Source organism: Thermobia domestica, chromosome 6, assembly GCF_964235325.1.
Source record: "Thermobia domestica chromosome 6, izTheDome1.hap1.1, whole genome shotgun sequence".
Taxonomy (NCBI): Eukaryota; Metazoa; Arthropoda; class Insecta; order Zygentoma; family Lepismatidae; genus Thermobia; species Thermobia domestica.
The window spans coordinates 78,453,140-78,467,512 of NC_137459.1; the positions used below are offsets into that span (position 1 = coordinate 78,453,140).

At 38.7% G+C, this 14,373-nt stretch overlaps 1 protein-coding gene across 1 annotated transcript in view; it reads left to right on the plus strand.

Annotated features, from left to right (window-relative positions):
- LOC145688070 (DNA-(apurinic or apyrimidinic site) endonuclease 2-like) overlaps positions 1-11,415 on the plus strand; it is a 39,898-nt gene extending 28,483 nt beyond the window's left edge. Inside the window, exon 5 of the mRNA XM_081761785.1 lies at positions 8,923-11,415. Within this exon, the coding sequence (XP_081617911.1) occupies positions 8,923-10,353 (1,431 nt within the window). The 3' untranslated portion in view covers positions 10,354-11,415. The remainder of the gene's footprint in view (positions 1-8,922) is intronic.
- Positions 11,416-14,373: the final 2,958 nt, after the last annotated feature.

Here is a 14,373-nt window from a genome sequence, read left to right on the forward strand (position 1 = left end):
TTACGTTTTGGAATAAAAAATCAACAAAGTATAGGAAACAAATTTTATTATATACAGATGAAAGCCACACACAAATACTACTTTTCGACATAGTCACCATTCAAATTAAGGCATTTATCGTAGCGATGTACGAGCTTGGAAATTCCTTCGTCGAAAAATTCGGCCGCCTGCGACTTCAACCACTTCGTTACCTCTTCTTGCAGCTGTTCGTCGTCATCAAAACGCTGCATAGCCAGCCACTTCTTCATTGCTGGGAATAGGTGGAAGTCGCTCGGTGCCAGGTCGGGACTGTACGGCGGATGAGGAAACAACTCCCACTGAAAAGATTCAAGAACTTCACGCGTGACATTTGCCGTGTGGGGCCGGGCGTTGTCGTGAATCAACAAGATCTTAGAGCTCAACATTCCTCTGCGCTTGTTTTGAATTGCTCTTCTGAGGTTTTGCAGAGTTTGGCAATACCTTTGAGCGTTTATTGTAGTGCCTCTTTCCAGGAAGTCCACCAAAATCACACCTTTTCTGTCCCAAAAAACAGTCGCCATCATCTTCCTTGCCGACATTGTTTGCATGCATTTCTTGGGTTTTTGGGGAGAACCTGTGTGCCCCCACTGCATTGATTGCAATTTCGTTTCACAGTTCACGTGTTTCACCCATGTTTCGTCACCAGTAACGATGCGATCGAGTAAAGAGTCACCATCCTTATTGTAGGCGTCCAAAAAGTGCAACGCTGCAGCCATTCGCTGATTTTTGTGGTCCTCTGTCAAGATTTTTGGAATCCATCTTGCACAAAACTTGTGGTAACCAAGCTTTTCGCTGATGATTTCGTGCAACAAACTTCGCGAAATTTGTGGAAAACTCAAAGAAAGTTCCGTTATTGTGAACTTTCGATTTTCACGGACTTTAACATCGACTTTTTCGACAAGTTCGGCTGTCACTTTGCTGGGTCTCCCACTTCGATCTTCGTCGTGAACATTGGTTCGGCCATTTTTAAATCTTATGACCCACTGTCGCACTCCACCTTCAGTGATAATGTTGTCCCCATACACTTCACACAGCTGCCGATAGATTTCTATCGGTTTACAGTTTTTTGCTGTCAGAAACCTTATTACTGCACGCACCTCGCAGCTCGCGGGATTTTCAATTAACGCAGACATTTCAAACCGTCACAGTATCTTAACGGAGCACAGCACGAACCTCTCACTAGTACGGCTAGATGCCGACTGAGCTGCGCAACGCTCTGACCCCAAGATGGCCGCGCTAGCCCCGCCCCTAGCGGACACAGACGAAAACGTAATCTACTTTCTGGATAGCCCTCGTATTATTTCAAGAAACTTCCCCCGACTTGAAGGGTCGGTTATTGCAAGAAAAAATGCCTCGACTTTGGATTACAATAGTTTTCCACTTTTGTATTTCCTTCCCTTTGTCAGTTTATTGTTACTGGGTCATTCTCCAGATCTTCTCAGGTTTCGGGTGATTATCCTTGTTTCTGAGCGTGTAATAATAATAATAAAAAAAATGTTCCTTGAAGAAAAGGCGCATTGGCAGCAGATTGGACCTAGCCGATATATGGTATATATAGCATGATTGTGGGTTGGTTAGTAAAACGCAGAAGTGCGTACAGTAGATCAATAAAACAGTAACGGTATTCTTCAATGCCAAAAATACAGTATAGGAAATTACTCGTCTTTATCTCTCTTTTCTTTTTGCTTTTCATTTGAAGTACTGATATACCTGATACCCATTTACGTTCCTTGTTAAAAACAACATATGTTTTAGCAAGATTTCTTCTTGGGAGACGCCGCGAACCTCAAAAAACATCCCGAACAAATGGACTCTCTCTTTCTGTGTGTGTTTGAACCAATGAGTTGTTTTTCCAAAACCTAATTGTTGAATTTGCCGCTGCTGTAAAACTATTTCGCTCAATTTGACAAATAATATAATAAAATATAATACTTATCCAGCAATGAGCGTGGATTGCAAGGAAAAGCAGTGAACTCTAAAGTACCCCTGTAGCAGGGGCGGATCCAGAACGGACTTCTGGGGGGGGGAAGTGGATTGTAGTACTGCTACTTAGCTAGTTTTAAGAGCTCCAAATTTTGGGATGGGTTTTATTTATATATAAAATAAGAAAGCTTCCTCTTCCGTGGGAGGGGGGCAATTGCCCCGATCGCTCCCTGGATCCGTGTCTGCCCTATAGCCTCTCCTCGAAATTAAATGCATTGATCTATTATTTCCAATTCGAAGTCATTTTCGCTTCCATGTTAATAGTGACGGAGTTCTTGTTCTTTGTATCTCTGTACTCAAGAAAATAATAATAATAATAATAATAATAATAATAATAATAATAATAATAATAATAATAATAATAATAATAATAATAATAATAATAATAATGAAGCATCTGAATAATAATGATATTTTTAACCCTCTTCTTTAAACTTTCTGTGTATTTCTCTGAATCTGGATATGTTGTTTTATAGTGTATAATGCAAAAAGGCTTCAAACAGCAATCAGGCAAAAATTATTTGTGTAAAAGACACAAACGCCTTATCAGTGGCTCTGCAACTGACGTTGTTTCTGCTTGCCTTTAAACATAATGTTACGATTTACAAGGCACAGACAAAAGTAGAGAGCAACGTGAAATTTCGCCTAAGGGCACCTTCGTTGCTAAACTGAAGACTAGCACTCTGTCAACATATTGCATAGCTATCAATAAGTCACACTCAAAGGTTCTTTCCAAACGTTTTGGTATAACAGGTTAATCAAACTACGCTGTTGTAGGTAAGGGATGAGACTCTGAATGACCGATAAGTGTTGGAGTTCAGAGCCGTAGCTAGAAATTTCGTTGCCCGGGGCGAAGTAGAATTCGGCGTCCCCCGACACTCACCTTACCAAACTTTGACTTTTTCTTTCTGTGCTTTTATTTTTAACATATAAGAGAAACACCTTTTTGTTGTTATGCTACGCTGTTTTTTCTTTTTTATCAAACCGCTTAGACAGACCATTGCAACAGCCAAAAGCGATCGTTATGTATTCTTTAACAAATAAGAGCCACTCTGAAGAGGCTTATTTTAGACCTGCTGCTAAACTTGCCAAACTACCTTGTATACAAATCCATTTGGAGAATAATTATGAAAAAAGCATGGAGTCGATCCTCCTACGTCAGGACGACCATGTTAGACATGGAGTTGCTGGACGCGAGTGGTAGCGTTGGAAAGGTCCGGGTCCCCTGAGTGCAGTAGTAATGTCAGAAGTCTGGCCCAGGCCACGCAACTCAAGGAATGGCGTCCTGACGTTATGGATTCGGGTCCCTTCTATTCACCTATTAAAGATGAAGTTGTTGGACGGCGTTGGCAGCATTTGAAAGGTTTTGATCCGTTGAGCACAATTGTGATGTCAGAAGTCGATCCCTAAACTTGAACGTCAAGAAACTGGGTCCGGAAGTTTTAGACACGGGTTCTTTCTATTCCCCTTTTAAACATGGGGTTGTTGGACGCGGATGGTAACATTGGAAAGATCCTAGTCGTTTGAAAACAGCGTAATGTTCGAAGTCAGTTCCTGGCCTCAAAGCGCCAAAAATGTGGTTCCGCATTGGCTCAATATCAATACCTGGTTGCGTAAGATAGAACAACATTTATAGCTGTATGGATGGTTTTACCTCGCGTAATAAAATACTGAGACTGAACCATAGCAAAGGTTTACATCACAACCCAAATGCTTGGGATCGAATCTGATTTCTTACATCACCGCAATGCTCAAGGGACCAAGACCTCTCCAATGTTTAAAGGAAGTCAATGATGATAGAAGAATTGGTTGAATGAAAAGTGGCAAAAAGCGGGAGTACCCTGAGAAAACCTACGGATACGATCTTGTCCAACGCAAACTTACTTGGCCGGGGATCGAAACAATAAAGACCACACGCACCAGGGTAAGCGGTTTACCATTGAGCCCCACAACAAGAACAAGAAAATTGGAAGTTACTTGGAAATATTTTAGAAGCAATATCTTTCAATGGTAAAGACCACTGCCCGATGATCCTGTTTTAATAACTCCATGAGCAGAAAGGACTGATATGTCCCTCTCCTATATGGTATTTTTCAAACCATATACTTTATCGGGAATATTATCCTTTATTCTTCAATTCATGAATTGTTTGAGGTTGAAGTGAGCGTAAATGTTTTCATACTTAGGAGTCTGGATATGCAAACCTGCTTACCGTGGGGATTTACTTCTGTGAAATTTGGTCCATGAAGTTATACAAAAACCGGTAAAATAAGGAACGTTAACATTCTTACAATGAGAACAGATTTCAATTCCCGGTGGGAGTTAGCGTACGCACGACTTTATCGTGGGAGACCCGGGTTCGATTCCCGGTGGGAGCTCATGTGTTTCGTATTCCATTTTAATCAGTAGGTCCACGTCTCCTATAGCCACGCTGCTGACCGGGCAGTTAAACTCAAAATCACAATCACCACCACACGGCGGGAGTTTACATGGTTCGGGTTTTACGTTAATCAATATGTCCACGTCATATGGTCTTGCTGTTGAAAGAGACGTTAAACTCCAAATCAATTCAACTCATTAAGATCAGAGTTCTGAGTTTAATACCAGCTTGAAACCATACGTTCAAAACAAAAATTGAAATAAAATGAAATCTTTATGTTTAACGTCCCATGGTTATGCCGGTTAGGCTAAAGGAGACGGTGATAATGAGAAAGGAGTGAAATGGTGGAATGAAGAAAGTGGGAGGAAACGGGAGAACCCCGAGAAAACCCACCAGCACGGCGTTTGTCCACCACAAAGTCCAAACGGCGCGAGCTGGGATCGAATTAGGGACCCGAAGCACCGGAGGTGAACGCTCTACCACTGAGCCACCGCACCCCCCAAAATGAAAATTATTCATGCTTCTGACACCTATATAAAAATGGAGAGAGAGAGAGAGAGAATAAATATGGTTGTATTTTTCATAGGGCCAAAGTGGCTTAGTGGTAGAGCGTTCACCTCTGGTGCATGGGGTCCTTGGTTCGATCCCAGCTTGCACAAAGTCAGATTTGTGGTGAAGAAACACCGTGTGCGTTCGTTTCCTCAGGATTCTCCTGTTTCCTCCTACCTACATCGTTGCACAATTTTCGTTCACTTCTCATCATCACCGTCTCCTTTACCTCGCCGACATAAGCATGAGACGTCAAACTTAATTTAATTTCATTTCATTGAAAAAATTACTATAATTCATAATCTGCATCTTTATAAAGCAACTTTAACAATCATATGGATGTATAATGCTTAAAATTGAATTAAATCGCAATTGCAGTAATCTGCAATATTTTAGGTTTCTCATTTATTTACATCAAATGTTTAGTTATTTGATACTTTATAGCAAAAATATTAACTGCTATATAAGACACTATTATATACCTGTGGCGTGGAAGACCCTGGTTTGATTCCCAACGGGAGCTCATGTTTTTCGGTTTCTATGTTAATCAGTAGGTCCCGTCTCATATAGACTCGCTGCTGAAAAGGGCGCTAAACTCAAAATCAACTCAACTGAATAATTATCTATACATTGAATTTAATAATAAGGAGGGAGGCCGAATAAAGAGGGAGACCTTAAAATTTAAAACGTAGGGTCAGTGTGAGTCAGAGAGGTCACGGTGGGTAGTGTGTCACAGTGAATCACGTCCTGTGGACCCACGATCCACTGACCTACTCACAAATCTTGACCCAATTGACTCACTCCATCTCTGGACTGTACACACAGATAAAGCAGACATATATGTAATCTGATCTTACTTGGCCTTCACTAATTTAAGATAATCTACAAAAAATGAAAGAAAGCAATTTCAAACGCAAAAATATAGAAATGTATTTTCAACGGAACAAAAAAAAAACGTAACAGCCCAGATTTGAACCCGGCTTTCTCCACTCAGCAAGCAGACGTCTTACCGACTTACCCACGGCATATCTTCCGACTTCTGGTTTTGAAACTTTATTTACATTGCGTGTGTTACGTAACAACGACGTTACGAGATGTCCTTACTGTCGTGTTAACACGCGTTCCGTAAATTTACGAAGTCGCTCTTTTAATCCAAAATCAATTCGACACACACGCACACACACATAGATGGCTAAGTGAGGTAAATAAAATTTAAACTTCAAATGGAACTGGGGTGGCTCACCGACAATGGCTGAGTTAACACGTTTGATAACAGCGCGGGTAATAGCTGACTTATAGATAGAGCCTGTGTAGGTAAGTGGATACCGCGTGAGACTGTCAATCTAAGGGGGTGGGGTTCGAGTCTCGGCCTAGACTGAGTTAAATTTTTTCCAACACTATAAATGATGTTCGCGTTTGATACTGAAAGAGATTTATCCTATGAAGGGAGAAAACCCACAATGGGGGCAGGGGGAAAGACGGACACTGTTTATCCTTAAGTGTTAAAATTTAATTTATTCCCATGTCTTTTGCTCTTTCCTTTCCTTCTTTTCTTATTTTGTTTAGCTTTCCATACTTTTTCGGTCTCTGCATGATGCGTATTATTGTTTTCGTTTCCTTTGCATTAATTTCTATCTGTTTGATCTTAAAGGGAATGGAATTTCTGCAGATTTATCTCGTGGTTGTTTCTCTAAGTGATGCTCTCAGATAGTAATACTTTTTCCTCCAAGTGGAGGAATATCCTGGCATGTTATGTTTTCGGGCACGTATTTGCTGTCATGTTGGTTGTCCAACTATCAGACATAGAGTGAAACTATCCTGCTACTGGAAAAAGCTATCATTTCTTATGTATCCAACCTCCACTTATTACAGTCGCTGACTGTACAATGGGGGGCGCATACAAATCGTAGTGTTGTGTGATAATATTTTTACTATTATGAGGTAGGTAATCCGTAATACGTTCTCCTAATTTTACCATCTGCTTAATTCTGGACCCACAACATAAAGTGAATGTTTGAAATGCGGGCATGTTTGAAATACGGGCTGGCCATCGATACATTAGCATAAAAGACAGTAAGTGCATTCACTTCATTGTGGGTCGAGGTAAATGGCAACGTTTCATTTTCATTTAACATTGGGCGCATAAAGAGTATACAGACCAAGCCGCTCGTCCGATTTTTTTTTTTTTTTTTTTAAAAACCTTCACTTTAGATTGAAAACATTATATTTGGAGTCGGTTTCCCGTCTTACATTTTGTTGTAACTCTGATAATAACAGTTAGCCAATGTCAGGGGACTTTTGAGAAACCCTGTGTGTATTTCAAATTACGCTCTGAAGAAATGTTATTTTTTTTTAATTGTTTATTCTCAATCATTCAAGGGACTTTGTTTGTATTAAATAGAATTAACTTATATTTATTCACACATGCCACATCCGGAATTTGCATATCATACGAAAGCTTGCAATCTCCTTTCCACTCTAAAATTTTTGATTGATCCAAAATGTCTAAGTATTTACAGAGTTCTGTAATTGAAGAGTGGCATCTCCGGTTTCATGGCTCGCGTGAGTCACATCCGGAAAGCAGATTTTTCTTTCTTTTCTTTTCTTTTTTTTTTTATATTTGCACGAGATTAAATGTTTAAATGTTTAAAACCGATATTCTTAAGATATCAAAATACAATTATTATGATACTGTATGAACGATAGGAACGAGCTAACAATCTGTGCTTTTTTTACAACATGTATCTTTCAAGCGTGAGAATATCACACCCAGAACTTCCGGATTGGCCGGTGCATACAAAAACATATACATTTACGTGTGTGTGCATTTATTTTCCAGCATTACTCGAGAACACCTGTAGCAATTTCAACCAAACTTGGTTCACATTGAACTTAAAGTCTGAAAACAAATACTGTGGGGATAAGATACCATTAGCACTCCTCCAAGTAGGGTGGTAAGCGGTGACATATAAAAATAATCGAAAAACGTCAATAGTAGAGTCGAGTGCATTGTTTTCAGGGTAGCATAATGAGATGAATAGTGACACTCTCGATGCCGTCTAAGCTTAAGTTTAGCTACTAGGGTTGGGGTGGGAAGAGGTAACATGAAAAGATAATCGTAGTATACTATAGTAACACTACTTACTGTTTAAGTTCAAGGTGGGGTACGCGGTGGCTCAGTGGTAGAGCGTTCACCTCCGGTGCTTGGGGTCCCTGGTTCGATCCCAGCTCGTGCCGTGTGGACTTTGTGGTGGCCAAACACCACGCTCGTGGGTTCTCGGGGTTCTCCCGTTTCCTCCCACATTCCTCATTCCACCATTTTATTCATTACTCATCATCACCGTCTCCTTTAGCCTAACCGGCATAACCGTGGGACGTAAAACTCAAAGATTTCATTTCGTTTCATTTAAGTCCAAGTTCAACTCCATCGTCATGGGGGGGTAGAAGAGTTGAGAAATAAAATGTCCAAACTGACTGAAATTAGTGTCGAATCTATAGGTTTTGTGACCGGGAAAACGGCTGACCCATTTGAAATGACTTTTGGAATGTAGTTCGTACCTACTCCAAGATGGATTTTTATCATGTCACTTGGATCAAAGGGCATATTCTGGGGAGGGTATTTATGCACAATGTCTTACGAGTTTTTCTCATTACACTTTCATTGAAATGTGTATCAAAAGGGGAAGGAGACTTAAATATTTTACATTAACTTATTTTTTCCGTGCGAAGAACGCGTATTTCAGGTAAATATACATATAGAAAGATATCTAACTCCTCCTCTTCTCTGTACTTTACCGAGCTACTTATTCCATTAATTTAATGTTCCTGAACTATACTCTCATTGCTTATAGCCTGGCAAATATTATCATGTGATCCTGCATTCCAACATGGCGCCCAACTCAAGTCTATAGCTACTTGTTTTTAATATATATTTTCATTTTGTATTTTTGATATGCATTTTTATTTTGTATTTTTAATATGTCTACTTGCAGGATGAATTTGAGAATGATCCAGGAAGAAAATGGTTGGACGAGGTTTTAATAGATAGTTCGTCAAAGGCTAATGTTGACAATCCAATGAAATTATATGACTCATTTCGTTATTTCTATCCTGCTCGGGAAAAGGCTTTCACATGTTGGTGCACAAGATTAAATGCACGTTCTACAAACTTCGGAACTCGTATTGACTATATCCTGGCAGCACAAGATCTTATGAATTTTTTCACTCAATCAGAAGTGTTGCAAGATATTGACGGTAGTGATCATTGCCCAGTTAGTTGTATGATCGCAGTGAAAACGCTTTGTGCACCAAAATTAGCGCTGGCGTGTTCCAAGTATTTTCCTGAATTATGCGGAATTCAGCAAAAGCTTCAGAGATACTTTGGCAAAGCAAATAAATGCTCGCGAGATGGACAGTCCAGTGAAGAACTCAGTGGTAATAAGCAAAATGAAAGCCAGATGAAACGAAAATCCTCGAATGAATCTCCGTTTAACTTCAGAGTTCAGGGTGCCTTGGATTTGAAGAAGAAAAGTAAAAACAAAAAAGCTATTTATCAGAAAAAGATAACTAACTTCCTACAATGTAAGCCGTCATTCCAAGGTAGCAAAAGCGATTCGCAAAACAGTGATGACAATCGCGATGAATCTCATGCAAGCTCAGTGAGCTGCCGTATAGCATTTGATGACTCTGATATGAATAAAAGGAATCTTAGTGCAGAACAATTCAGTACATGCAAAAGTGATACACAGAACAGTTATATTAGCTGGTGTGATTCCGATGAGAGCTCGATGAGCCAACGTACTGGATTAAATGCCTCTCAGACGAATTTTGAAGAAACTTTTGATGCAGAATCAGCGAGTAGTCATTCAAATGCTTCTCTGCAGAAAGCTGGAAGCTGTGATAGTGTGGCTCTAGCCTTTGAGAATATTACAAGAAATACGGATGACCCAGATACCTTGGTTAGTGATCCTAATGCATCAGGTGAACGTGATATCAAAGGAGACCTGTTTGACTCTGAGTCCATTGCAATCAAGAGTAATGTACCGAAGAGTGATCAGCAGGGTGTAATAAGTATTTTGAGTGAGAATAATACCCAAAAAAATGAGATAAAGACTATGCCAGTGACATCAGAGGATAGTTTGCCGGATCTGGCAAACATCAATAGCCAGCCTTCTGAAATATCGACTACGCCAGAAGACCGTGTCACTAGTATAAAGCCAAATAAAAATGCTGCAGTGGCATGGAAAAATTTACTAACTGGTCCTAAGACCCCACCGAAGTGCAAAGGTCACAGGGAGCCATGTGTTCTTCGTGTTGTAAAGAAACCAGGCCGAAATCTAAACCGCAGGTTCTATTGTTGCGCACGTGGCGATGGTCGTAAAGATGATCCTGAAGCCAAGTGTAACCATTTCCAGTGGGCTTAAAACATCTTAGTTAGTTTATTTATAAGACAAGTTGTGATAGTCTTATTTTTATACTACAATGTTAATCTGTGATACATTTGTGTTAAACTTTTTTAATGTGATAGTAATGGGTCTAGTGTTCTACTAGTCCTAATGGTATCTAGTCTCATATCTTGGTGCGTATAGTTGGAACAAAGATTAAACATTTCGTATTTTAAAGAATTACGTGTTATGTTCCGCATTGTCTATTTTCATGTGTTAAGAAATTCATTGTTTGAAAAATCATGTGTAATTAGAGCAGTTTAAATGCCTACTTGACACAGGCATGTGGTTGACTTAAAATTAACGTGCCTGTACATACCTTAAAAGTGCCTGTCTGTTAATTGATTAATACAGGCAATGAAAGTTCCGTTTTATTCCAAATATAGGTACTGAACATATAAAATAAACATTTTCTGGGAATGCAGCTTGTACATACAGTGTACACGCAGCCTGCACAGGTGCTGAATACGTAAAACAAGTACTTTGTCTTTAGATTGAAGTAAGCTGTAATGGTGTTATTAACAGAAGTGTATCTCCACTTCTATGTGTGTTCTATGTGTATGTTGGAAACTAGTGGGCTGACTTTTAATATATATATATATATATATATATATATATATATATATTTAGCAAAAAATGAAGTTTATTTCTATAAAATGAAACATTACCTAAATTGAATTTTTTTTTTCTCTCCTGTGTGCAGAGAGCACACATTTTTCTTAACTGCTGAAACCATACTCAAATTGGTTCATACATTCCAGACGACAAATCGTTGGAACACGTATGAGGTAGGGATGCACTTTTGCTAGCAATAGGACCCAGTTTGCAGGAGTAGCTTAACTTGCAAAATGCATGTTATTTCCTTTTTAGAGCCTGTTAGTACAAAACTGTTTGCAGGAAACTTACTATTTTATATGGATTAAAATTTTGAGTATTTCTATATAGAAAAAGTTATTAAAAAATACAATTTACCTGTATTTACATATACTTTCTGTACAATTTGTACGACTGAAATAAATTTATTTTTACAAGTTTTATAATTTGTTTGATATGAATAATTATACATGACAAGATTTATTACAATGCAGTGAAAACTGTCACTAGTTGAAGCCCAAAAGCTAATTTGTCCATTGTACGTAGGTAGTTGACTGATAACTTGAATAACCTACTATTATTATTATCATCACAAAGCAGGGTTTTCTTACTTCAGTAGAATAGTACGCATTTAAGAACGCCGAAGAGGAATTCACGTATCTGACTCAAGTTGGTACACAATTGTAAGTTGGACGCTTGCACGTATTTAATTTTGATTTCATTTTTTTGAGTGTAGCGTTCCCTTCAGCAGCGAGGCTATGTGGACCTACAGTTTAACATGTGATCCGAAGCACATGAGCTCAGGCCGGGAATCGAATCCGAATCTTCCATGCCAAAGGTGCATACGCTGAGCTTCCACGTATTGTCTGCAGGCAGATGACTGTTCCAAGTAACCTAGTGCTTGCTGTAAAACATTCTTGTTTTCAAGAGAGATTAGCATTTTCAATAAAGACGGCAATCATGGATTTTTTTGGGAGGGGGGAGGCGTGGACAGGGAAACATGCAAAAGAATTCATGCATAGTAGTTTACAAGTGCCGTATTACTTGATATAGTGAATTTACATATAACAATATTTATCTTCCACTCACAAGTAATTTCCATCAGAGCCCAAGGTGCGACCAGTGAAAAGTGATTCTGGAAATACAAGAGACTGCGTTATTGGTTTATTTGCAGTGAAATAAAATGTAATCTGTAGTTTTAACATCTCACAAATATGTTCAAAAGGCTGAAGGAGACAGATGATGAAAGAAAAAGTGATTATGATTAAGGAAATTGAAATAAGAAGACGAAAAGAAAGGGAAGAACTAAGCCCACGGATATGGTGTCTACCAGACCACAGATTTACATGTCATGGTCTAAAATTTAACAAATGACCCTTGGAGCAAGAGATGAGCGCTTTATTATTGAACTTTCGTACTTTCCTTTTGGTACTCAATATATATACACTTAGTGATTTTCCCTATTGTTGTCCATGATATAAGATTTGAGGCTTTCTCGGGCCGCGGTGGCTCAGTGGTAGAGCGTTCATCTCTGGTGCTAGGGGTTCCGGGTTCGATCCCAACTCCCGCCAAGTGAACTTTGTGGTGAACAAACACCGTGCTTGTGGGTTTTCTCGGGGTTCTCCCGTTTCCTCCCACTTTCTTCATTCCACCATTTCATTCATTACTCATCATCACCGTCTCCTTTAGCTTAACCGGCATAACCATGGGACGTAAAACTCAAAGATTTCAAAGATTTTGAGGCTATCTCGTCTCGAAAAGTATCGTGAAAATGTAGTTTCATCTCGAAAAGGTGTTGTGCATCTACGGGGAGTTCGAGGATTTTGGCTGACACTCTCTTCTGATTATTTTCAACTATTACTGAAATCTTGGACCTAGGTTGCACAAATGAAACTAAAAACTTACAAGAATGAGAAAAATAGATGTGATGGTAAAGAGGAGAGAAGGAGTTTAAGATTTGAAGACAACATTAGGATAGGTGATACAGTAACGGGATTTATTGCGATGATCCCCTCAATGTTCTCTTTCCATCTCTTCTACCGACTCGCTGATGGTTGTGCAGCGTTGAGGCTTGGCGGACGTCTTAACTGTTCTTCAACGGAGAATTACAAAGCTTCTTGTTCATGGACTGCAAGTGAAACTTTGTGCCACTGCTTGTAATATAATAAAATAATTATTAAATATAAATGCTCTTTGTATGATAATTGGTATAAATTTAATGAAAGAAAATTCAGGCCGGTATACAATTTTTGGTGTTAATATGTTAATTTAGTATTATTATTATTATGTATATAATTTGGTTTATTCTATGTATATTCCATTTAGTGCATTTAATCATACTTAAAGTAAAAAAAAATCATATTACTTTTTAGCTATTTCAGATTAAAAAAGAAAAGGTTTTATTTTTCAAATATAGCCAACCAGTTGTAGGAAGGAGGGAAGAGAAGGGTTTCTGCTTTCCGGCCACGAAGGTTTCTTTTTTTTTTTTCTTTTTTTCTTTTTTTTTTTTGTAGGAGAGAGTGGAGGGGAGAATGCGTCCCTTAGGCTGATACTTATAAATACGAGTGGAGACCATTCATATCATCATCAATTTGATGTAGAAGTCCTTCGGTTAAGGGCACATCGAGGATCGTATCACAGCACTTTTACTGACAGATTTCTCGGAGGCATAGTAGTTTATAGGGAATGATAGGGTCCATAAGATTTGGAATTTTTAGTGAACTCAGATAAGTGATTCTGAGTTAAGAGTGTCAGTGCTCGAGTGGAAGCCCATACTTCTTTTTCAGAGAGGAATTTGGTAGGGATAACCCATGAGTACTTTTCTTCTTGATTTAGAGAATTAATCAGGAAATTTTGATATTTTATATTAAACCTACTCATTTTATGGATATTGGATTGCTTCCAGTACATTGTTTTGAGATTTTGAAATGCTCAACGACGAGGAACAAATACATATTTTATTTTTTTTCTTCGTGAAATTAGTGTGATATTCTATTTCTGTCGTATTTTTCAAATTTTCAAACTATGGTATGCATAAGTGTCGGAAATATTGTAGAACGGCTTGTTCGTCCTCCCGTGACACATATAAGAGCCAAAACTAAGAAATATCGAGACGCGGTTGTTTTGCAGTTGATTCAGCGTCCTAAAAATAGAATTCATTTCCTTCGTTAACGATCTATTCAAACCGAAGTGGTTCATTTCAGGTTTCAACGTTTATCGCCATAGAACAAAAGCTTGAAAAGAAAGCGAGATTTTTTTTTTTTTTTTTTTTTTTTTTTTGTAAACGATTCAGCGTGCCAAGACAATAAATATAACATGGTCATCCACAACAGATTATCAAAACCGGAAGTGGTTCAAATTTACTATTGCGAGTTCAATACTGGGTCAATCCATGCAAAGTGATCG